Source organism: Camelus bactrianus, chromosome 10 (genome assembly GCF_048773025.1).
Source record: "Camelus bactrianus isolate YW-2024 breed Bactrian camel chromosome 10, ASM4877302v1, whole genome shotgun sequence".
In the NCBI taxonomy this organism is placed as follows: Eukaryota; Metazoa; Chordata; class Mammalia; order Artiodactyla; family Camelidae; genus Camelus; species Camelus bactrianus.
Window position 1 is genome coordinate 33,775,066 of NC_133548.1, and position 26,789 is coordinate 33,801,854.

The window sequence follows — 26,789 nt, forward strand, 5'->3', positions numbered from 1 at the left end:
CATTTTGCTGTCACTGATTTTCAGTATCTTCCATTAAAGGGCCAACTATTTCTGCCAAAAATAATGTTAACGATAACATGACTTTAGAAACAGAAATAAAAGATACTAAAAGAACAGTAACTTTGTCATCAACAGAACATTTTTTACAGTTAATTTTATGTAACACTGTACTTCATTTTTGATTTTTAAACTTTTGCAATTTTTCATTATTATTTTCATTGATTGATTTAAAAAATAACAGAAATCCTGCAGTGAAAAGATTTCTCTTTCTCTTGTGTAACAACAAAGAAATAAGAAATGCAAGAAAAAAAATAGCAATGGGTGGTACAGAGTTGAGTGAAAGTCATGTCTTACATTTCCTTACCTTGAACCACTGGACATATGAGATTATCTTAGAAAATATTTTAAGTAGACAAAACAATACATACTAAACATGTACAATTTTACTTAGCTTAAAATTTCAGAGTAATATATATATAACTCTTGAAAAGTTTTTTAAAAAATTCATAAATTCGAATCATAAGCATATTTTTTGTCAAAGACAGGAAAGACAAAAATGTACCTGCACAATAGGAAATTTGTGTTGTTCATTAATCTCCTATACCTTCCTTAACTCGATGATTAATTCAGCTTATCTAACTTATTAAACTACTTATATAATTATTATTATAGTATCATTTAAGGCAAGAAAATAGATCAGGAAAAGCCACTTAGGATTCACTGCCAGACCAAACTAAAAACAACAAAAACATCCACCAGCTGAAAACTTGACCTACAACAGGCTTCATGGCCCAGTTTCTGGACTGTTGGTAAATCAAATCACAAGCTGTATTTCTAAGTGATAAAGGCTATAAAATCCTGAAAAGCATTTACCAAAAATAAAGAGTATTCACTGTAAACAAAGGATAATTCATCATTGTGGGTGTGGGCATGGGAATGCACATGTATTACGCAGACACATTTGTGCTGGTGAAGATGGGAGGAGATTGTTAATTCTTAAATTTTAGGGACAAATTCAAGATTATTTACATAAAGAGAAAAATTTAGGTCACTTCCATGAAAAGCAATTCTAGATAGAAAAATTACAACAGTAGACTCCAGACAATTTGAATGTATATTATAAGTGATCATGTCAATGAAACTTAAACTTCACCTAATGTGTCATTTTGCTGATGGTCCTGTTGACAGAAAACAACATGTCCAAATGAGAATCATCTCTGGCAATTTTACATACAGTGCCGAGATCCTATCTATGTTTTGTAAGGGGGTCATGCTGAAAACATAGATGGAAAACAGCAACACCACATAAGTCAATCTGGCTTGACTGGCTTGTAGGACAAGAATTAGGAATGCTTACTTTGAACAGTTCATTAGTCAATCAGAAATGAGAAGTCATAAAGAATGGCTCTATTTGGCAAAACATAAAAAATGGGAACAGATCCTCATAAGCTTAAATATTAATATCCCATAGAGATCAAACTGTTTCTATTTAACTGATAACAATTTTATCAAACAAATAGAAGTTTCATTCAATAAAAATGTAAAATTAAAGGCAAGCCTAAATCGTGAAATTCATAAATCTAAGAGGCAAGTGATAGTTTATTAAATGACATGCCAACAGCAATGATGTGGCTTTTAAAATTACATTCTTTAAACAACATTTGATTCCATTTATATAAAGTTCAAAAATAGGCAAAATTAATCTACAGTGTTATTAAGCCAAGATTAGTAGTTTCCTTTGGGTAGCTGACAGTAGAGATGTACAAGAGAGCTTCTGGGGGGATGTTAATTTTCAGGTTCATGATCTGGGTGCTAATTAAGTGGGAAATTCATTTTGTGAAATTCAATTTAGCTGTACATGTATTATTTGCACATTTTTCTCTTATATATGTTATACTTCAATAAAAATTTATAAAAATAAAAATAAAAAAAATTAGAATAAAAAATAAAATTACATTCTTATCTAAGAGCATCTTCTAAAATAAAGGCAAAGTTCATAAATAGCTGTAAACAAAAAACTTACAATATATTTTAAAAACTTTAAATGTTGGTTCATGAAAATGTGGCTTTCAAAAAAATTTAGAATAGTCAGTTATTTGCCACCTGCCATTGTGTAAGCCAAAGTAGGAATGTCTGAAAAAATGCTGGATATATTTTAGGAAGCATACCTGCTTCTTGTTAATCATGTAGCTAGAATTTTCCAGCTTCTCAGTTCAGAAATTCTAGTAGAAGTATCACAGTTAGGAGGAGACTTACAGGATTCAGAAGAGACTATAAATGATACTGCCAAGGCACAAAGATGACTCAAAATTTCTCACCACAAACCTACTCAAAAAGGCTTAAGTGCAAATTTCATTAGAGAAATAAGGCCATCCAGAGTTGACAGCTTTAGAGTAACTGCCATAAATTACAGTGTCTAATGCTCCACCTAACACATTTAACACAATCTGCTAGACTCCAACTCCACTGTTTACAAGGAAATGCAGACAGTAAGATAAGAAAACTCTAAGTTATACCCTTGTGAAGAGGAAGAAATAGAGTTCTTAGTTACCACTTTCTGGACATTTCCCATACTAACGGGTTTCTGAAAGCATCTTGGTTCCAAACAACTGGCTCCTTTCATCTTAGGTTCCAGGGACTCAGTATTGTCTGTGTGACACTGCTTTCCTGATAAAGGCAGAGATCATGCCTGACCAATCCTCCAAAACGAAAGGTACCCTTCACATCAATTAGAGTCTAACTAGAAGAGCTAGAGAAACAAAAGGAAGAAGCACTCTAAAAGAGCCCAGGGCCAGGGCTGCATAGTGGATGCTGGAATTACAACAGGTTTGTTAAGTGGGAATTGGAACCACAAAAGAAACACCTTCTGCCAGCAATATCGCTGGAGGCAAAAGAGAGTAAAGAAACGTCCTGGCCTCTCCCTTCCCTGAGTCTCCCATCAGTGTTTCCCATTAGATTCCCAAAAGCCAATAGAAGCCGGCAGTCACTGGAGCCTAGGAAAAGCCCCCGCAGAGTTAGTCCTCTTCCATCAGAACAGAAGAAAGCAGGAGAAGGGTGTAAAGAGGATCTGAGGGCAAACAAACCCAAGGCCGTAACACCCTTCACTAAAGTTCACATCATAATTGTGACAATCTCACAAATTCGTCAATCCAGCTAAGTTTTTACTTGTTATTACATTAACTGCTTCTAATTTCAATTGTATATGAATACTCCTAGATTGTCTTTCAAGTTTTGAATGAAAATTACTACAACATCAATATCTAGAAGGTTAATTCTGCTAGGCAGGGCAAGAACTATCCAGCTAGTTATAATCAGATGTGTAAAAATGTTCAACTGAGGCGGCAAGAAGTCTGTCTTTCAGTCTGCTTTATAGTGTAATTTGGGGCAGTTTAAAAGATGCATTTTCCAAGAAAAATGAAATGGTCCTTAGAGAGATGAGGATTATGTCAGTCAATATTTGATATAAACTACTTATTTGTTACCAAGCAGATGCCTCAAATGTGCTTTCTCCAAAGCATCTTTTTGTAGTCTTTAAAGAGATGCTGAATTTTTAATTATGCATAACAACTCATTCCTTCTCATTCACTTTATAAGGGAAATCAGAATGTTGATACAAATTATTTGGTATTAAGAAGAATGATGATATTGTGATCAAGAATTGTTAAAAGCAAACCCTATCATGAAAAAAATGAACACACTGTTTCACATGCAAAACAGTAAATTCCAACAACAGTGACTGCCACTGGCTCTAAATTAAACCCACTACATTAATTCTGAACATTTCAAAAACTCCCTAAAATCAGGCTATTTTGCTGGAATTATTACTTACTATGTTTGTTCAAAATTTATAGATAACTGTAAAGCAAAACTCATTCTTTTCAAGAAGTTTTGATAAATTCATTTAATAAAAATGAATAATAATAATTCATCTTTAACAATTAAAAAAAAAACCTACCACTTTCCAGACGATTAAAAAAACTTTGCATGTCTAGAAATACTATATACTTGCCTTAATTGAAGTGGCATATCAGTAAGTCAAATCAGTTGTCAAATACCATTAATTTTACTTTATAGACATTTTAAAATAAATACTCTGGCCTTGATTTGTGGTTTCAAAAGCAAAATATAAAGCTATATAATGTATATTAATTTTATTATTTTAATAATGCCAATAAATTCTACTTTATGTGATAAGGGACACTGATTACATTGGCTAATAGATCAGAAAGATAGGTAAACAGTCCTAGTAAGTCCTTAACTAGTCCCTAGAGGCTTTTAGGCAAACATATTTAGGTACCTACAAATCTAGGAAGTAGAAAAACAGTAATTCTTTATTATGACTTTAAAAGTAAAAAAGCTAATTTATTCTCTTCTTTAAAAGATTATAAATGGCCAGCAAATAAGTGCCATTTCAAAATTAACTACCATAAAAAGATGGTAGCTGTTTTTAAAGTAAAGCCATCATTCTGCCATTTATCAAATATAATTAAAAGCAGAAAACCCACCACTTTATTCATTGCTTTTTTTAAATTAATAAAATTAGTTTCTTCTGCAAATACTTACCATCCACTCAGATATAATAACATCCACTTTTTCTACAGGAAGACGAACTTCTTCAATTTTTCCTTTAATTAGTATAATACTATCTTCAAGTTTATTTAGTCTGAAAATTGTCATAATGAATTAAATTAGTATGTTAAATAGATTCTGAAAACTAGTCAAATTATGTAATTTCTTGGCAACTGTTCATATTATTTTATGGAACCCAAAAGTACATTTATTCAAAGCTTGTTTATCCCCTGGACACTATACTTGCTTTCTGGTCACTTTATGAACCCCCAAGAATGTTTCCGGTTATTATGACAATACAACTGAACCAGTATCTAAACTTTAGCATGAAAAGAAAACCAATTCTATTAAGAATGCACGTCAATAAAGTTAATAGGTCTTTTTTCTTTTTTTTTAAGGGAGAGGTGGAGACAGATCAGACAAAGAAAGTGTATTTTAAAGGGAAGTGGTGCATCATAGTGCAAAGAGAATTAGAGCCAGGAGCTCTTACTCTGAATTCCAGGTCCTCTAACACTTGTCTCCTAAATGATCATCATGAAATAAAATAATCTCACTGAGCCTGTGTGCACATGTGTGAGCATGTGTAAAAAAAGAAAGATACCTTTCCTGACTACTTCACAGTCTATTATGAGGATAAAATATTTGTAAAACCTATGTACACATCCTCAAGAACTATATAATGGCATTATCATGAATAACAAAATACTGTATGCTGTATAAAACTTCAAATTCTACTCCAATCATAAATTATTTAACCTTGTTCAATGGCATTCATTAGGTATTTTTACATCCTTGCATCACAAGATTAGCACCTATTTTTCACCACCTCCTTTTGCAATTTCAAATAAGTAATAGAGTGAAAGAGATAATCTGAAAAAGCTAAAAGCAAGTTAGTAAGGTTATTTAGTTAAATAAATAAATTCTTAATCTTCAAAGGATATACATCTGAATTATAAAGGATTTTTTTCTGCCAACAAAGGAAGGACTCCCCTCCTCCCAAACTTCACGAGGTATATACGTAATACTAAGCGCATTTTAAGGGCAAATTTTGTTGGACTTTAAAAAATACATACTTGGGTGACTACCATCATCATCTGTTTATAGAACATTTCCAACTTCTCAAAAAGATTCATTAATGCTCCTTCCCAGAATAATTTCCTATCCACAGGCAACCACAGGCAACCACTGAATTTCTTTCTTTTACTACATATTCAGATTTGTATTTTGCAGTTCTATATAAATGAAACCATACTGACTGTACCCTTCTGTGTCTGGTTCCTTTCGATGAGCATACTTTAAAAATTCATGCATTTTTTTCTGTATATCAGTAATTCCATTCCTAGTTATTGTTGAGTAGAATTCCACTGCATGCATAAAAACACTTCTGTTTATCCACACACTTGTGGATGGAATTCTGGATTGTTTCCAGGTTTGGACTATAATGAATAAAGCTGCTGTAAACATTTGTGTACAAGAACTGCTCTATCAAATGGAAGTGACAGAACTTTTTAAGAGACTGCCCATTTGTTTTGCAAAGTGCATACACAATTTTTACACTCCCACCAGAAATTTATGAGCATTGCTATTGCTTTGCATCCTTGTCAACTTAGTATTGTTGATCTTTTAAATTTTAACTACATAAGATGTCATTACGGTTAAAAATTGCATTTTCTTAATGACCAACTATTTTTTCCATACACTTATTGGTCATATTCCCCAATTATCTTTTGTTCAAATTTTTTGCCCAATTGAAAAATTGGGTCAGCTGTATTCTTACTACTGAATTTTAAGAGTTCACTATATATTCTGAATAAAAACCCTGTCAGATTTACATACAGTGACTATTTTCTACAATCCTGTGGCTTTTTTCAATTTTTTAAATGGTATGTTTTGAAGAGCCAAAGTTTTTAATTTTGATAAAGACCAACTTATCATTTTTTTCTTTTGTGGTTCATGTTTTTGGTAACATATCTAAGAAATCTTTCACTACATCAAATATTTCTACCAGTGTTTTCCTCTAAATATTTTTAATTTCCATATTGAGTTAATTTTTCCATATAGCATGATAATCATTTTTTCCCACATATAATGCCTATTGCTATGATGTTGAAAAGACTTTGTTTAAAAAAAAAACCCTATCACTAATCTGTGGAATTACTTCAGAATCTTTGTCAAAGATCAATTAAGCATGTATGTGTGGGCTTATATGTGGAATTTCCTTTCTGCCCAAGATTTAAATGCTTATCCATATGCCAATACAACACTTTCTTGATTTTTATAGCTTTAAATTAAGTCATGAAGTCTGACAATGTATGCCCTTCAATTTTACTCTTCTTTTATTTTGGACATTCTAGGTCAGTTGTGTTTCCACGTGAATTTTAGGATCAGCTCTTGGTGATGTTCTGCATCGTTCAATGTGTATGTCTTAAACATATTTTGTGAAATTTATCCCTAAATGCTTGATGATTTTGGTTGTATTCTAATGATATATATATCATATATGTATTTAATCAATTTATTTTTTATTAGAGTATAGTTGATTTACAATATTGTGTTAATTTTTGGTGTACATCACAGTGGTTCAGTTATGCATATATACATATTCCTTTCCATCACAGGTTATTATAAGACACTGAATATAGTTCCCTGTGCTATATATAGTAGGTCCTTACTGTTTACCTATTTTACATAATAGTAGTCTGTATCTGCTAATTCCAAACTCCAAATTTATGCCCCCCCGCCTCCTTTCCCCTTTGGTAACCATAGTTTGTTTTCTATGTCTGTGAGTCTTTTTCTGGCTTGTAAACAAGTTCATTTGTTTACCTTTTTCTCTTTTTAGATTCCACATATAAGTGATAACATGATATTTGTCTTCCTCTGTTTGACTTACTTCACTTAGCATGATAATCTCTAGGTCCATCCATGTTGTGGCAAATGGCATTTTATTCTTTTTTATGGCTGACTAGTATTCCTGTGTGTGTGTGTGTGTGTGTGTGTGTGTGTGTGTGTGTACAAATACACACACCATATCTTCTTTGTCCAGTCATCTGTTGATGGACATTTAGGTTGCTTCCATTTCTTGGCTATTGTAATTAGTGCTATGAACACTGGGATGCATATCTTTTTGAATTAGTTTTCCCTGGATATATGCTGTAATGGCATATATTTTTTAAGTTTCAATTTCTAGTTGTTTGTGGCTACTAATAGAAGCATAAATGATTTTCATATTTTGACCCTGAATCCCATTGACTGTGATAAAGGTTTTAGTTTTAGCACAGTTTTTAGTGGCTATTTTATAGATTTCTGAGGATTTTACATAAACAGGATCATGTAATCTGGGAGTAATGACAGTTTTACTTCTTCCTTCAAATCTGTCTTCTATTTCCTTTTCTTGGTTTATTGTACTTGTTAGATTCCCACAAGACAATGCTGAAGAGAACTGGTGAGAGTGGACATCCCTTGTTTTGTTCCCAGTTATTGGGGGAAAGCATTAATTAATTATTATTGAAGATGATACCACCTGTAGGATTTTTATAAATACACTTTACCAAGTAAGAAAGTTCCCTTCTTTGCTAGTTTGATGAGAGCTTTCCTTATCAATGAGTTTTAAATTTTAATAAATAATTTTTCTGCATCTATTAAGTTTATATATAATTCATGTATTTTTTTCTTTTTTATTCTGCTGACACAGTGAATTATATTGACTTTCAAATCTTAAACCTATCTTGCCTTCCCAAGATAAAGCTCACTTGGTCATAGTTTATTATCCTTTTTATACATACTGCTAGATTCAATTTGCTGATGTTTTGGAAGGCAGCTATGCTCACCACTGTACCACTAACGCTTTCCTCAATTCGGTGATGTTTTGTTAAACATGCTTCCATCTCTGCTCACAGTGGACACTGGTCTGTAGTTTACTTTTCTTTGAATATATTCATTTGGCCTTAGTACCACTATAATGCTATATAGCCTTTTATAAAATGTGTTATGAAGGATTCTGTCCATTTTATTTTCTTAAAAAGTACAGTATTACTTCTTCATTAAATGTTGGGAGAAATTCATTATTTGAGCCTGGAGTTTAATTTGTGGGAAAGATTATAATTACCAACTCATTTTCTTCACTAGACCTAGGGATATTCAGATTTTCTTGTTCTTCTTGAAGCAATTTTGGCAACTTTTATTTCTCAAGGTATTTACCCACTTTACCTAAACTGTCATATTTATGGTACTATCCTTTCATAATATTCCTGCATTATTCTTTTTGTCTATAGGATCTATAGTGATGCTCCCCTTCAATCCTGGTATCGGTAGTTTGCATTTTCTCTTTTCTTCTTGACAAGTCTAGAGGTTAATGAATTCTATTTTTTTTTTAAATCTATTTTGTTTTCCTTAATTTTCTCTGGGTTTTTTTTTTTTTTTGGTATTTCATCAATATCTGCTCTTACCTTTATTTCCTTTGTTCTATTTATTTGTGTATATTTCACTTTTCTTTCTCTACCATCTTAATATGGAAGCTTACAACACGAATTTTAAGCATTTCTTTTTTTTTTTCCAATATAAGCATTTAAAACTTTAAATATCTTTCTAAGCATGGCTTTAGTGGCACACCACAAATTCTGATACACTGTGCTTTTAAGTTCAAAATATCTTCAAATTCCTTCCCTTGTGATTTCTTCTTCAACCCATGGATTAATGTGCTATTTATCAAATATTTTGGGATATCTTTCTGTTGTTGATTTAACTTTGGTGTGCCCAGAAGCTTAGTCTGTAAGATGTAAATCCTTTTCAAACTATAGAGGCTTATTACTGCCCTACAATGTAACCCATCTTGATGAATGTTGCACGTGCACTTAAAAAGAATATGATTCTGCTCTTTTGGGATAGAGTGTTACATAAACATCAACTAGGTCAAGCCGTTAGTGTGTTTAGGTCTTCTATACTCCTATTCATTTGAAATCTACTCATTCTACCAATTATTTATTGATATCTCCTAACATGATTATTATTATATATTCTTTATCGTTATTAAAAGCCCTCCTTTATTCCTGATAAAGTTTTAAAAACGTTTCCTCATGTAATATCTATACAGGCATGCCTCACAGATATTGCAGTTAAGTTTCAAGGCCACTCCAATAAAATGAATCACATGAAATTGTTGGTTTCCCAGGGCATACAAAAGTTGTGTTGTTTACACTATACTGCAGTATATTAAACAGCATGCACAGCATTATGTCTAAAATAATGTATATATCTTAATTAAAAAATACTTTATGAGAAAATGTTAACCATCACCTGACCCTTCAGCAAATCTTAGAACTAACATAAAGGATCACTGATTACAAATCACAACAAATATAATCATGAAAAAGTTTACAATATTGTGAGAATTATCATAAGAACACACAAGTACAAAGTGAACAAGTGCTGTTGGAAAATGGCACCAACAGACTTGCTTAACACAGGGTTGCCACAAACACACAATTTATTAAAAAATTATCTTATTTTATTAAAAATTACGTTATCTATAAAGAGCAATAAAATGAGATATGCCTGTATAGCCACTCCAACTTCTTAAATTATCTGTGTTATGTAACGTATCTTTCAATTTATTAAAAAATACGTTATCTATAAAGAGCAATAAAATGAGGTATGCCTGTATAGCCATTCCAACTTCTTAAATTATCTGTGTTATGTAACATATCTTTATTCTTTTATAGTTGGGGTCTTACTTTTTATTCAGTCTGACGATCTCCTTTAGTTGGGTCTTCAGACCAAGGATTGAAAAATTATGGCCTGCTAGCCTGTGGCACATATTTGTACAACCCACAGGCTTCAGGGTTGTTAAGAAAGAAAAAGAAAAGCATCAGCAGCAGAAGTGATGGATATTATAGGTGTCCCACAAAGCTTAAAATATTTGTTATCTGACCATTTACAGAAAAGGTTTGCCAATCTTTGCTTTAGAACAGTATAGAACCATAGCTAGCAAAGGAGTACAGTGAGAAAATCAAATATAGAATTAAATGTGCTCCCAGAGGGAGAAGAAATAAAAGGGATAGAAAAAACATCTGAAGAGTAAAGGATGAGAATTTTCTGGAACTGATAGAAAGCATTAAGCCACAAACAAAATCCAATGAATCAGAAGCCTATTTTCTAAAGAGAAATCCATACATGTACAGTAACACTTTTAGAAAATCAAAAACAAAAAGACAATCTTCAACAAAGACAGAGTACCTTCAATGAAATAGCAATTATCCTGACAGGTAACTTCTTAACAGTAATAATGGAAGCCAGAAGATAGTGGAACGGTATTTTCAAAGAACTAGAGTAGGGGTAGGCAAACTTTATTAAGTTGCCAAATAAGAAATATTTTGAATTTGCAGGCCATACGATTCCTGTTGTAACTATTCAAGTGCTATTGTTGTTTGAATGCAGCAATAGACAGTGTATAAATAAAAGAGTGTGACTATTCCCAACTTTATTTACAAAAGCAGGTCTTTTATTACAAAAAACAGCTTCACAGCTGAGGTTTATTATTGACTCATATCCTAGAGCAGTATCACTGTCAACCTGGAATTCTATATGCAGAAAAAAAATGCCTCCAAGAGTAAAGGCAAAATTTATTTTCGAACCAACAAACACCATGCTGTTTGGCTAGAGCCACAAATGTACAATGAAGGAAATGTAGAATAGTTCAGGTGGAAGGAAAATGCTTCCAGCTTGTCAAGGAAATAGGAAGGAATGAGAAAAGAGAGTGGACATACGTGGGTGAGTGAATACAATCAGACTGTCGAACCTCACTCACATGAGCCGAAGATTTTACCCAGTGTTAGGCTTTATAAATAATTTCAAAACTACAGGCAATTAAGAGGCTCAGACTAATCAGGGAGAAGTCTGGGACACGAAAGGCAACTTCTTTAATCTTTCCTTTCCTATATTAGGCATGCATTCTGACCCAGAGTAGACAGGTATCCAAGTAAGGTGCATGGGTTATTAACTCACACAGTAAGGAGCTCTTCTCTACATACCAAACTGCTCCTACTTTTTCTGAGTCTCCTGATTACCTGTATCACTGAAATTATTAATGAAGCTTAATACTGAGTAATCTGGGTAATCTGGGTAATGAGATTTGTGAGTCTGATTTGAAAATACTTTAGCTAGAGTAGTGCTATGAGGAGGACTCTCATGCAGATCCATGAATCACAAAGGCTAAGGCACTTCTCAGCCAGAAAAAGGAGGGGATTAAAAACACATGAGGAGGAGCTAATCCTGGCATGGCTGCCTATACATCCTGGGTATGAAGTGGCAAAACTGAGATTCAGAGAAAGTGGCAACTAGCCTGATAGGGAGTAGCAGGCAGGTGGAAAGATAGTAAAAAAAAAAACACCCCAAAAACTCCACTATCGGGCTGCTACTAGCATTTCTGAACAATGCCAGTCCTTTCAGAGAGGAGATGATGGCAAGAGAACAGACTGTAAGAACAGTTTTTCCTCTCATTGGAAGGCCTTCTTATGCTTATATGGCTACCTGGGGAGATGAAGTATCCACTAGGAAAGTAGTCAAATTAAGGCTTTGGGTTACCCCCAAGATGATACAGATGGAGGAGGACAAGGTCAGAGGACTCCTGAGTGCTGATAGTATTCTGTGAAAGAGGACACTTCACAGAGACATAGCAGAAAATCACTACTGGCATGGATAAACAAGCAAGAGGACATTATCACTTATTTTGCATATGACTGAGAAGAAAGCATTACTTGGGTTGATGACAGATCCCTAAGAGGCTGTGGATAGAGGCTTCCAGGTGGTATGACAACTGAACTGCTACAGCCAGTAAAAGCCGGGCAGGTAACTGCCCTGCTTTCTCCACAACCCATAAGTAGAACAGTCCTCTAAAAAAGTAGGCATGGTATGAGTGCAAGTGTACTTACACTGGCTCTAGGATAACAGTATAATTTAATGCTACGGACGGACAGAGTTATGACAGGTATGGAAATCAGCAACTCCTCACTCTTGATCACTTTATGTAATCTTGTTATTGGGAAGCCAAGAGAACATTCAGGAGGCAGAATATGATTATGTGTTCAATTACCAAGAACGGGATTGCATGACATTTTTGACATACCAAAAAAGGGGGCATCAATAGGAGAAAAGATGGGGGGTGTGGGTGGGGAACAAAACCCAGCTCACTGAGAGGGGAGTATAGATTGCTTTTGAAAAGTGGTCTGAAAAGAGGAATTAGATAACATTTTTCCTGAGTTATTAACAAGCTTTGTAGAGAATGGTTCAAATCCTGGCAGTCATTAGGGTCTTCACAGGCTTATTATTCTTTGCAGAAATTATGGCAGAAATTGTTGTAGAATTAAAGATACCTGAGAAATATATGGCAAAGAGATACTGACAAAGGTCAGAAGGTAGACTAAGGAAGAAGCTGTTAAAACAGCTGACCTGTGGATCCCCTGGATGAATTATCCACTAAAAATGCCTTAATGACCTTGCACTGTCTGGGAGGAGGTTAGATGTATTAACAATACACTTTGATATATTTTAATTTTCAATGTCTAAGTATTTCATGTTTTTTACAGAAATACAACTGATTTTTATACATTAATTACGTATTCAGCTCCTTGATACTTTTATTTTGGTAATAACTTATTTATAGTTTATTTCTGATGTCTGTGTTCATAATATATTATTAGGGAATTATTATTTTTCCTTCATTTCCAATTCTTACACCTTTCTTTTCATTGCCCTGCTCTACTGTCCAGGATTCACAGTGCTGAATAGAAAAGGGATAGCAAGTATCCCTGCCCTGTTCCTAAACTTAAAGTGAATGCTTTCAACGTTTCATCATGCTGTGGGCTTTAGTTTTTGTTTTTGTAGATACTCTATATCATGTTAAGATATTCTAGCTCTTATCTACTAAGAATTTTAATATATAGATACATTGAATACATATGGAATTTCATCAGACTTTTTTCTTGCATCTATTGAGATATCTCAGATTTTTCTGGTTGATTTTTCTCATATTTAACCAACCTTGTATTCGTGGGGTAAACCTTATCTTCCAATATATTGCTCAATTAGTTTTCTAATATTTTGAATAGGATGTCTGCATATATGTTCATGAAAGACTGACCTGTAATTTTCTGTTCTAATGCCTTAGTAGAGTTTTGGTATAAACGTTATATTGGTCGCATATATGGATGCTAGATTCCTCACAAAGATGATAGTGTGAAGAGAGGAAAGAATAGTCTTAAACTGGGACAACTAGGTCATTTAAACAGATTACCAAAAAAAAAAAAAACCTTAAATAAATAAATGAATGAATAAATAAATAAATAAATAAAACCAGATCACTACTTTATACCCATACATAAAAAACAACACTTAGTAGATTACACATCTAAATGTAAAACATAAAAGTATAAAGTTTTACAAGACAACGTAGGATCACATCTCCATAAGGTTTGTCACCCAAGTCACAAATAGTGGCAACCATAAACAAGAATGATGCTACTTGAAAATTGAGAATTTCATCAAAAGACACTATGAAGAGAGTGAAAAGGCAAGAAAGAACAAGACTTTCGCATTACATAAAACCTATAAAGAACTCAAGACTTAAAAACGTAAAGATTGCCTACAAATAAATAAAAGAAGGCCCAACTCAGTGGAAACCCGAGCAGACGATGTAAACAGGTATTTCATAGAAAAGGAAATCCAAATGTCCAATAATCACACAAAAATGTGCTTAGCCTCATTAACAATCACAGAAATGCAAATTAAAAGTGCAATGAGATACTGCTACATAATCAACTGGAAAAAAATTTTAAAGGCAGGCAATACCAATCAGAACTGTTATATACTATTGGTAGAAATATAAATTGGTATAATCACTTCGGAAAACAGCCTGGCAATGTCGAGAAAATGTGAAGTTATGTATACCCCAAAGCCTGCAATTCTGTTTGTAAGTATATACCAGGCACATGTATAAAATAATGTTGAGCCAAACAAGCTAGACAAAAAGAATGCATAATACATGATTTTTATTTATTTAAAGATCAAAACTGAATAAACTGAACTACCTTAAATAGATTCCTGTTTAAGTCGTTAAAATATAAAGCAAAGCAAGGAAGTGATTACCATCAAAGCCAGGATGGTAGTCACCTCAATCAGGCAGGGACAGCATCTGACTAAGAAAGGGCGAATGGAGGTGAGAGGAATTCAGAACTGCTGGTAATGCTCTATTTCCTATTATTTATCCATACTTACTCATATCATAACAGGTAATTTACGTGTTATGCAATTTTTAATATGTATGTTATATTTCACACAAAGGTAAAAAAGATAAGTATGTTTATCTCAGATCTGAGTTTCTTCAAAGAGGCATTTAATAAAATTCTGATGAAATTGCTGCAGTTGCTTACTGTTCACTAAAATATTTATTCAGGCTTTAACAACTACAAACACTTCAAAGGAACAAAAAGCAATCTTCTTAAAAGAGCAAAATGTACTCACTGCCTAGAAATATCTTCAGAATGCTTATGCTGAAACAAGATGTGTCCTGTAAAAGGCCATCTGCTCGGGCTGTTTATTGTCTGCTGCAAGTCATAATCCTATCTGCATCAGTAATTACTTGTCCAAATATAAATGTAACTGGAAAGATTAAGATTTCAGGGAATACACACGAAAAAAGATAAAGGCCGTAACTCCCGTAATTCTGTATTAAAACATAGCAACACAGATACCACTCACACAGATAACCCCCTTTATGAGACTGCTCATCTTAATCACCACCTGATTTAGCATTCATGAAAAAAACTATAGATTTTACTTTTCTCAAGTGGACAATGACTAAACCTTACTTTAGCATAAAAGCATTCCAAACAATTCTATCTCCGGAAACACCTGCTCAAAAACTAGCATAGCCTTAACCTACAGGAATACGACATTGTAATAAAAAGGGTATGTCACATAAGTCTCCTAACTAATGCAATGAACACTGAAATTATCAATTTTTCTGAGTGGAAACTTTGTTAGAACAACAAACACTATCCTATGTTATTCCCTTAAAGTAATTTCTTGAATTTCATGCTACAGGGACATCATCATGATTAACTGTCTAATACTAGGCATATAGAAATAAAAGATACAGTCTATGCATGTAAGAATGTGGTGTAAAGGAGACAGAACAGTAAGAACGTAGGGTACATATTACAGGAGCTCATATAATAAGCCTTTAATTAAGTGGGTGACATCTGAGCTTCATCAGGAAAAGACAGAGCATCTACAAAAGGCAGAGGAGTAAAGGAGGGTGCCCCATCTCCATGTGCGCAAACTGCCTCTGTGTGTGTGTGTGTGTGTGTGTGTGTGTGTGTGTGTGTATGAGAGAAATCACAAATTTGAAGAACTATAAATAGGTTAGTATGATTAGAGCAGTAAGAGGCAGTATGTGGTGACAAAGCTGGGAGACAGAGGTGATGTTAAGGAGTCTGGATTTTATTTAAAGACAGTGAGGAGCCAATTCAGGATTTTTAGAATGGGAAACAGAATTAAATTTGTAATGTACCTCTGTCTAGTACGATTTTGATTAAAAAAACACAGTCTAGGCTCTAAGGAAGCACATGGGCTAGGAGGGAGACAGATGTGCAAACAGCATAAAGGACCGTACAATGAACACCTTCTCAAGTAAGTGGAATTTAAAGTTGGTGATAAAATGATTATAAAGTTCATCTAGAAGAATACAGGGGTGATAACTATTTTTCGAAAAGCATATTTGGGGGGTGGGGAGGGCAGAGAAGGAATGCCCTGATATAAAAACAGACAAGGAACAATATTACTTTGCTTTCAGTTCACTATGGCATCCAAGCATACATATTTCTCTCTTGTTCCCCAAGCACAATGCAATAACAATAAAGTAATACAAAATGTAATAAATTGATAAATGCGTGGAAATTTTAGAAGGTAGTCTCAGAGAACTGAAGATTCTAATAACTTAGTGGGGAGAAAAGGGGAATTAAATCATTTGGTAAACTTGGGAAGACGTCCAGTGCTCAGGACACACATCAGAGAAGACTACAGTGGAGGTAGGAGCCTTTCTTCACAACATAAATTCCTGGAGTCAAGGGGTATATAAAGTGAAGTGACAAAGGGACTGAAAAATCAAAGGAAAAATGGTCCAGAACAGATCTCTCTCCCTACTCTGGAGGGAGATGAGACAAAACCCATACCAGTTACCTTTGTGACATAACCTAGCCCTCCATTCATACATGTAAACAAAACAAGAACCCTTAACTACCTGAGACAGAGGGTACGATGTAAGAACACTCCATAAACGATAAATACTACCAGGCATATAATTTCAATGCAGGAGCCAGACTTGGAATCAGAACAAGCTATTCCAGGCTGCCTCCCTCCCAAAGGCATCATTGGTCTTTATAGGTATGCAGCTGTGGAATTACTAACACTGAGGACATTTATTGTTTAAAATTAGCAACAGCACAGCTTCTAATACAATGAAAAAAATGAGGAAAGGGTAATCTGGATTTCAGTCTTTGGTGTTGAAGATTTATTTACCTGACTGGATGTTTGACGAACCGAGTATTGAAAATTCATTCATTCATTCATTAGGTATTTCTTTCTTCCTTTTTTTATTTGAAGGGGAGGAGAATTGGCAGGGAAATCAATCTGGCTGCACTAACAGTGGTAAGAGAGAGCCTTTGGAAGCAAAGACAAAGTACAAATAACTAAACCACTTATGTGCAGATGCATTGATTCAGGTGGGAAATATAAGATTGTGAATTAAGGTATGCATTTAAGAACATCAATGTAGAAAAAGGACAGACTTGAGAAACATTAATGATTCTCAATTAAGAGGATTCTATCTCCAACAAGTATGCTGCTATAAAGGAGATGGGACGGTCAAGCACGAATCTCAGGTTTCCAATTCTGAACTGTGAGAAGAGTTAATGCAGGTCTGTTCTCTTAGTTCTTACTCTCTCTAACCATGGCAGTAATTCTTGATCAAACCCTAAGAACAAAACTCTTGAACATTCACACTGTTACTGGCTAATGATGCTACTCCACAGCATCTGAAGTTGTGGACCAAGACAAACCCAGAGGACAGCATGTCTGAAGTCAGCATAAAGATTCCTGATATGCACCTGGTGCCTGACATGAGTTTGCACAATTCTCTCTTTGAGAACCACAGGCTCGAAGACTCAAGCAAACTTCCTTGGGTAGACACATCTCACATGTAGTTCCAGCTAGAGGGAAAAGTACATCTTGTGTGATTCCTGCAGAGAAGAAAGGATTTTGTGGGAGCCTTGTACATGACTTCTTTACTGACAGGTATCCTATTCTTGCTGTCCCCGGACTGTATCCTTTGTTGTAATAAATCTTAGCTGTGAACACAACTTCACACTGAGTCATGTGAGTTCTTCCAGTGAACCACTGAACTAGTGCATAGTCATGGGAACCCCAAGACAGGACCACTGAATGGATGGGAAATTAAGGGGGTGGTAGGGTGGGAGAAAAAAATGCATTTAGCTTCCATGTAAGGTGTCTTGATTACCTTCATTACCTTCACTAGAAGGCTTCTGGAGTAGCAATTTTTTTCTAACCATTTTAGCTTCATCGGTGGTTCAAAGTTGTATTTAGCTTTAACTTACTCTTCTATGATATTCCTATTAAATTTAGAAACAAAATATGAAGAACACCCCTTACTTCAAGAATTTAACCTGGTGTATTTTGTGATCTTGTTAGAAATCTTACATATACCACCATCTTTAAAATCATTATGTTAAGTTACTTTATTCTTCTCAAAAACCTTTTACTAAGTATCTACACCATGTATAAGACATTTTGTTAGGTGTTAGGGATAAAAATATTAAGAAAATAAAGCTCCTGTCCTAGAATCTAGAGGACACTTACACAAACATGACAGCAGATCAAAATATTCTTTAGGCTTTTCTGAATGTTTCATTTCTAACAGTATTCTTCTGGCAATATAAAAGATGGCATCTTTAATGTCATCCTGAGAGTGAAAGTACTGCATTATAGTCATATGATGGATCAACCTTCTCATAAAAACTCCTCTGCAATGACATCCGGAAGTCTGAATAATGAGCTGTTCCATGGCTGAGTCAATGAGAAACCAAAGGCAGCCAGAGTAATGGTGAAAATATTACCAGAAGCTACCTCTGCTTCCTGAGGGGGAACCCTGGATACAATTGTCTGGCAACTGAATAGCTTTGCTATCCTTAGGTAAGTTTATGTTTCTGAGATGATCATTCACTGCAGAGTTCGAATATGACAGCGAAAATAAGAAACAACTTCTCATTCTTTCCATATATCACTTTAAGTTCTATTTGCCCCTGTGAATATAATATCTTTGAAAGTCCACAGTCTACTTTATTCATGTCTGCAGCCTCAGAACCACAAGCCTGACCACCTTCTTAAGCCCTAATTTATATATATATAATTTATTTATATTCATAAGATTTATAAATAAGCCCTAATATAAATGTCAGTTTACATTAGAATCAAAACTTACTCCATTCTAAACTCAATTTTTTAGAAAAGTTAGATCTTTTAAATAAAGAAAAGATAAAAATTATTTCATCATTATTTTGAACACAATTCAAGGACTGTAAGTTGAACATATTTAAAAGAAGAGTGAAACATGTATTTGAAAAGCATTCATGTTTTACAATTTAAAGTGCTTTTTTATAGATGTAAGCTTATGGAGTTTTATAGGAATCCTGCTGTGTATAGATTTCTCACAGACAAAGAAGCCTCAGAATTGCTAAAGACAATTCATACATAGCCTGCTAATCAGAAGAGCTGTTTTCAGCAACGGTGATAGTTCCAGAAAGCCCCAATATGCATTTATACACAAGTACAAGAGAAGCTGAGAGCAGACTTCAAGGGAGGAGAGTAAATACAGAATAAAACTGGCTAACGCTTGATGTTTCATGGTATAAAATAGAAACTATGAAACAGAAAGAATACAGAAAAGAGAATCGTTATATGTTGATGAGATAACTGTAAGAAATGATCACTTTAGAAACATCACCAACCAAACACAGTATTATTTGAGGTCCTGGTTCTAAACCAAACATACCACTATAACTATCAATCAATATTTTTATAATTACTGCTAACATTTAGTAAGCAGTGACATGTCAGCCACTTTGCAAAGCACCATAAATGGATTCAATCCATGTAATACTCTTGTGAGATGGATACTACCATCAACCCCATTTTATAAATGAAAAAACTAGGGTTAAAGAATTTAAGCAATTTGCCCATTCTCATAAAGCTAGTTAGTCAAAAAGCCAAAATCAGAAATCAAGCCGTGTGGTTCCAGATGCTGAGAAAAGTATGCATTTCTGCCTCCTCAACTGGTAGAATAATGAGCCAGTAAATGCTGGGGATGCTAACAATAAACCGTTTCCTGCGTATTTTTTCACAGATACATTCATAAACAGAAGAACAGAGGTTGTTTCACTCCACAGCGTAAATTTCAAAGTTCTGAACAGGAGACAAAGGAGAGATGGAAAGAGCTAACTTCTCACAATATAAAAAAGGCAAATGAAAACACTGTTGGCTTATCCAAAACAAAAAGCCCTGATTTTTAAACTCTATAGGTTCTAAGTAAAGCAAACTATTGAATGCAACCAATACATGCCCTAGAAGCGGTTAAATAGAGACACAGCATGGTAAATTGGCTGTGAGGACAGACTACGGAGTCAGGCTGCCTAGGATCTAGTCCTGGCCCCACTACAAACAGGGAGAGTTACTTAAACTCTGTGCCTCAATTTCTTAATTTCTATGATAAAAATAATAATATACTGTTTTTGTGCCTACCTCAAAAGAAATTCAATAGAAAGTACTAAGTCAGTGTTAGCAACTTTTATTATTAAACTGAAGTACCTAAAATTGAGTGCTAAGCCATTTTCAATAAATGCTTTCATGCAAAAGTTCCATATGCTCACTATATATAAAAATAGATTTAAAAAAAGCTTCTTCTGTATAGCACAGGGAACTATGTTCAATATCTTGTAATAACCTTTAATGAAAAAGAATATGAAAACAAACATATGCATATATATGAATGACTGGGACATTGTGCTGTATACCAGAAATTGACACATTGTAACTGATGGTACTTCAATTAAAAAAAAAGTTCCACACACTCCAGCACTAAATTTTATACACAATGTATCTGAATATAATCATCGTATAAACACATTTCTAAAAAAGTCACTAAGATTCAGGGTTTCTGTGAAATACAATGAAAACAAAACAAAATAAGATGAGTGTTACCACTATCCTTTTCCTTTCTTTCCATAAAGGAATTAAAATGAGAGCATATCTAGTCTCACCCTGTAGAAATCAAAAAATGACAAATACATAAATGGATATGGTCTTTCATAAGGTTAGAACTTCTAACAGAAATATCTTACCATAATCTTACAATCAACCAATAAATTTTTGATAATCTGGAACAACTGCTTCTTTGGGATAGTGGTTGTCACATCTGTTTGGATGGCAATGCACAAGCACAAGCAAGTGAGGGTGCTCTTTACAGAACCCCCAAAATGATGATGTTGTACTTAATGGCAAAATAAGAAATAAAAAACTCCACTAGATTGTGGAACTGCATATATGCATGCATATTCTCCAATATGAAAACCATAACCACAAACCTCTAACTATGAAAAATCTAAGCAAGATCAATGTAACTTTTCCATTAACACTAATTTGGTCCTTGTTAATAATAACAGTAGCTAACTTCTGAATACCCAGTACGTGCCAGGGCAAGCAACACGGCAAAGAGATGTATGTGCATATCTTATTCACAGCTTGTTTATCTTACTCATAACCACATGAGGTAGTCATTATTATTTTCATTTTGACAGTGAAACAACTGAGGTTTCAAAGAGGTTAGATATAATTTAACTGAAATTCAAATAACAGGTAAGGGGCAGAGCAAGGACTCAAACCCAAGTATGACTCGAACCTTGTGCTCGCAACCAGAACACTATACTTCTACATTATGTGATTAAATCTAAAAATTTAAACATTTTACCTAATTATATTTAAATTTTATATGAATCAGAAACAATCAATGTTAATCAATTTTAAGAACAGAACGTATCAGTGAGAGGACCATCCAAGAATCACTGCTGAGATTCTAATGTAAGCATGTTGAGTTAAGAGAGTAGATCTTAAATGTTTTCACCACGAAAAAAGAAATAGTAATTATTTCATGTTACACAATTGAGGGATTAGCAAATGCTCTGGTGGTAATCATTCTGCAGTATATTAACGTATCAAAGCAATACATCCTATACCTTAAATTCATACAATGCTGTATGTCAATTATATCTCAGTATAGCTGGCGGGGGGGAAGAATCACTGAGAAGCCTGCTATTAAAATTATTCTGGAAATTACTCCAAAGTTCCAAATGTAAGGTGCTGTGGTTAAGCACATGGCTGACAAAATCTAGTTCTGTAAATTATAGTTCAAATAAAGGCCCTCTTACTAGGATCTTAAAGTCAATTACTGATCAATTAACCTTAATCTAACTTAATTCCTCAAAGAAAGGAAATATTTTTAGACAATAAAATTAACTTTTAGAGGATAAACTAAATCCACTCCAACTTATTTGTAGCCATTTTGGAATTTACTGATCTTAATTTGAAAAGGTACAAGGGCTAGTGTTGTCAAAAAGAAAAAGGTAACTCTTAAGTCTTTTTAGCCGAATTGCTATTTGCTAAAGGAAATGTTACTGATATGTTGAGTTTTGTAGAGTCCTCAAGCAATATTATCCTACATGTCAATGATTTCTAATTTTATATTATTAGCATATTTATAGCCATAATTGGAAGGACTGAAAACTATATAAAAATAATTATCATTGATTAAGAGTAAAAAGATCATTCATAGCTCAAACATGTCTAGCTCAACCCAACTTAAAATCTTATTACTCTGGAATGAATTTTTACTAAAAGACAAGTATCTTGGGTCTGCATTAGAGAGCTATTAAAGACAAAACCTGTTAACCACCAAATTTAAAAATAATCTTCAATCAAGCCTTAAAATGCATCTACCTTATGATATCCATTGCCTGGTAAAGTATTTCAGACTGATCAACTCCAAGAACCTTCTTTGCCCCGGCTTTAGCAGCAAACATAGAGAGAATTCCAGTTCCGCAACCAACGTCCAACACCACCTGGTGTAATAAACAGATGTTACTGAAAAGGTGTAATACTTTAAATCCTATTCACATATATTATGATGTTTCTGGCTAGGAACAGACCACAAAAACTTTAACTTTACCAATCAAATATGGTAATTTCGATTTGGGGAAACTGAAGATACCATTATAATGAGTAATTTTAAATTCGTAACAGTGTATTTGGCCATAGTCTGCTGTAATCAGATGCAACAATGTAAATTTAAAGAATGTTTTATATGAAGTAAGCAATTTCCATAGACTTCTTAATAGAAAAGTAGCCTATTTTTTATTTCCTTATTGTATGTATGCTCGAATTAAGGCTTAATAATTCTAAATTTTAACAGAAATAAGCTTTCTCAAGTTTGAGTGGCAGGAATTAACTTAAACAGGAGAGCCTGATCCAATACAATTAAAAAATGGTTATAAAGGAATCATGGATGGAGAATATTGTCACATCCCTTCCACTTCCAAACTTAAATATTAAACTCATTTTATTAATATATGTACAATAAAAACAAATTGGCTTCTATAATTCAGTAACTTGAGAATTTAAGTTTTAAAAATGATATTCATCATCTCTGGTGAAAGTAACAAGAAGAACCAAAGTTTGAGATGTTATTGGGGATAGGTAGGGAGCAATTATTTCTAAATCAAGAACTTCATATGGTTCTTCCCAGAATAGTATAGTGAAACCTACTTGGCTCACAGTAAAAAACAAAAACAATTACCAAGGAAACATCTTAAGCAAAATACTCAGAGATACACTAGAAATTACTGAAAACACTAGTGCCTCAAGTCTTTCATTATCAATGGCCTAAAATCCTATACACTTGTCCCAAAATATGAAACTAGTTCTGTATTTGACTATAAGTATTCACTGAGCATTAGTAAGTGCAGGCACTGAGCATTACCAAGTGCAGGCACTGATCATGGCGACGGAGTACAGCAACAAACAAGACCAAGTGCCTATCTTACTGGTGCTTCAAATCTTGTGGGAGAGATAGATAATGAGAGACAAAGAATATAGAATAATGTCAGATAGTGGTGTTATAAAAAAAACTCAGCCACCAGAGCAGAGGTCAGAGCAAGGCAGAGAGGATACACTCTTTCAGAATTTTAGGTAGGTCTGCAAATACTTCTCCAATATGTATGAGCAGAGAACTGAATGAAATAAAGGAAGTCTGCCATGCAAAGATCTGGGGTAAGTGCCTTCTAGCCATGGAGGATATTAAATGCAAGGCACAAGATTCCAGGCAAAGCAAGAAGGCCAGCATAGTTGAGCTGGGTGAAAAGGGTTGCTTGGAGGTGAGATCAAGGTTAAGCAGGGGTCAGAGCACATAAAGCCCTTGGGTTATATTCTGAATAATAGGAAGCTACTGTAAGAAAAACAGAACTAGAATTAATAATCTATTATGTTGTTCAACAATTATTTTTTCACTAGGTAATATATTCACATAGTTTAAACATCAAAAAGTATATTTCTTATTTAACCTTCAAGAGAATTTTCAAGCTTATACAATGCAATACTATATGTGTTTTTCCTTCCCCTTTTTACACGAATGGAAGCGTATCATACCTACCATGCTACGTATCGCTTTTTTTATATTTAACAATATAACTTGGAGATCTTTCCATACTAGTTTAGAGAACTTCTTTCTCTTACGTAGCTGTATAGGATTCCATATTATGGCTGTACCATAATCCACTAATCCATTTCTCTACTGTGGACATTTAGGTAGTTTCTGAAATTTTACTATGACAGTCAGTGCTGTAAATAACCTCACATCTAACCCCACTCACACATGAATAACTCTATAGAAGTGTAAGAATAAATCTATTCCTAGAATTGAAAACACTGAAAATACTGGGTCAGAGAGAATGTACGTTATTTATAATTCTGCTTGACATAACCAAATTACCTGCCATAGGGCAATTCTACTCATGAAGACTCCAACCAGCAATGTGTAAGTGCCAATTTCCTCACAGGTGAGACTAGCCCATGGAGCATATAATCAGACTTTTGGGTTTCTGCCAATCTGGCAAGTAGAAAATAATGAAATACTGGTCCTGTTTTAATTTCCATTTTGCATTCCATTCTTTGCATTTTTATTATCATGAGGTTGAGCATCATTCCACATGTTGAAAGAACATCTGCTGTACTTTCTATGTGAACCATCTACTTATATCCTTTCTCCATTTTTCCAATAACTTGTCAGTCCTTTGCTTATCAAATTTTTCTTATCAACTCTTATCAAATAGGAGTTCTTAGTAAGTTTAGACTTCTGTGATATGACTTGCAATATTTTCTCTCAGCATGTATTTTTGTTTTTTGAGTCTGCTTACATTGATTTTTGTTATATAGAAATTCTTTACTAACAATCAAACTCTTTAATCTTTTATTTTACAGATTCTGGATTTTGGTCATAATTAGATAGAACTAGCCCATATCCTCCCCTATTTCATTCACATATCCTTCTAGTGCATTTATAATTTCATTTATACAGTTTTTTTTTAAAATCATGGTATACACTATGGTATAAGAGGTATAGTTCCAACTTCTGTTCAGATAGCTAACCAATTATCCCAACATGTTACTAAATAGTCTGTTTCCTCCACCGATTTGATATGTGACTGCTACGGTCCAGATGTGGCCTCCTGGAATTCTGTGCTGAAACCCTAACACCCAAGGTGATGGTATTAGAAACTGGGCTCTCTGGGAGGTGATTAGGTCATGAGGGCAGACCAAAATATACACAGAAATTTTAGTGAATGCTAAAGTTCCCTGTCTTAATCCATTCAGGTTGCTATAACAAAAATAACATAAACTGAGTGGTTTATATATACAACAAATTTCTCACAGTTCTGGAAGCCAGAAAGTCTAAGATCAAGGCACAGGCTGACTCTGGTGAGGGGCTGCTTTGCGGTTCACAGACATGCCTTCTTGCTGTGTCCTCAAATGACAGAGGAGAGGAAGGGATCTCTCTGGAGATGTATACATATATTGGTCTATTTCTAGATTTTTATTCTGCTCCATTAATCTATATAATCACATGCCAGTAATTATTCTAATTACAGAAGCTGTATAGAATTTTTTCTATCTAGTAAAGCTGGTCTACCTTCACAGCAAAATTGTTTTTAGTGTTTCTGGACAATTTTGTATGTTTATTTTCCCATAAGAACAAGAGAATCAGCTTGGCTGTATTTTATTTTTTAAAGTCTTAGCATTTTTACAGGGATTGAATTAAAACATAAATTATTTTATGGAACAGACAAAATTTTATTTTGAGTTTTCTTTGCAAGAACACGGTATTACTTTCAATTTGTTTAAATCATCTGTTATGTTCTTCAGGATTTTTTTTTTTTAATATTTTTCACATTACTTAAGTTTGTTCCAATGCCTTTTACCTTCTCTACTGTGGAGTCTGTTCCATTACATCTTGAAAATACAATTTACCCGAAATGACTCCAGAAGAGAGAAAAATCTAAACAGCCTAATTAGTTGTCAAAAAGCTACTACTCAGTGTCTCTTCTCCTCTGTTGCTCTGAGAAGGATGAGGCCCAGATGGTTTTATAGGAGAATCTGACTGGTCCTATACATGCAGCCTGTCTGGGTGACTCAGCACATTTTAACATGACCACTTCACACACAAAAAGTCAAAAATTATAAGATGCAACCTATACGACATCATTGCAAACAAAAATGAAATATTTTTTAAAGTCACAAATAAAACATATTAACCGCAACATCTAGAAAATACTGTAATACATAGCATATATATTTATAGTACGGTTATAGTATATCCAATTGGAATATTATATAGTATAAAATGATAATAAAATATTCCATTAAAATGTTTACGGAAAGTCAAGCTGGCAGCACTAATACCGTCCAGGGTAGAATCTTTCTGACCCCCAGAGTCCATTGCTAGGAATTTATTTTATTATTTATTCTCACATACATAAAAATTTGATTTTTAA

At 33.9% G+C, this 26,789-nt stretch overlaps 1 protein-coding gene across 6 annotated transcripts in view; it reads right to left on the reverse strand.

Moving 5' to 3' along the window:
• PRMT3 (protein arginine methyltransferase 3) overlaps positions 1–26,789 on the reverse strand; it is a 146,804-nt gene that overhangs the window by 99,548 nt on the left and 20,467 nt on the right. For all 6 annotated transcript variants that reach the window (XR_012509656.1, XR_012509655.1, XR_012509657.1 and 3 more), the window contains exons 9-10: positions 22,684–22,805; positions 4,564–4,663 (exon numbers count right to left, since the gene is read on the reverse strand). Coding sequence is in view for 2 of the 6 variants with exons in the window: in XM_010964763.3 (XP_010963065.2) it covers positions 4,564–4,663; positions 22,684–22,805 (222 nt within the window). In the remaining 4 variants the exon portion in view is untranslated. The remainder of the gene's footprint in view (positions 1–4,563; positions 4,664–22,683; positions 22,806–26,789) is intronic.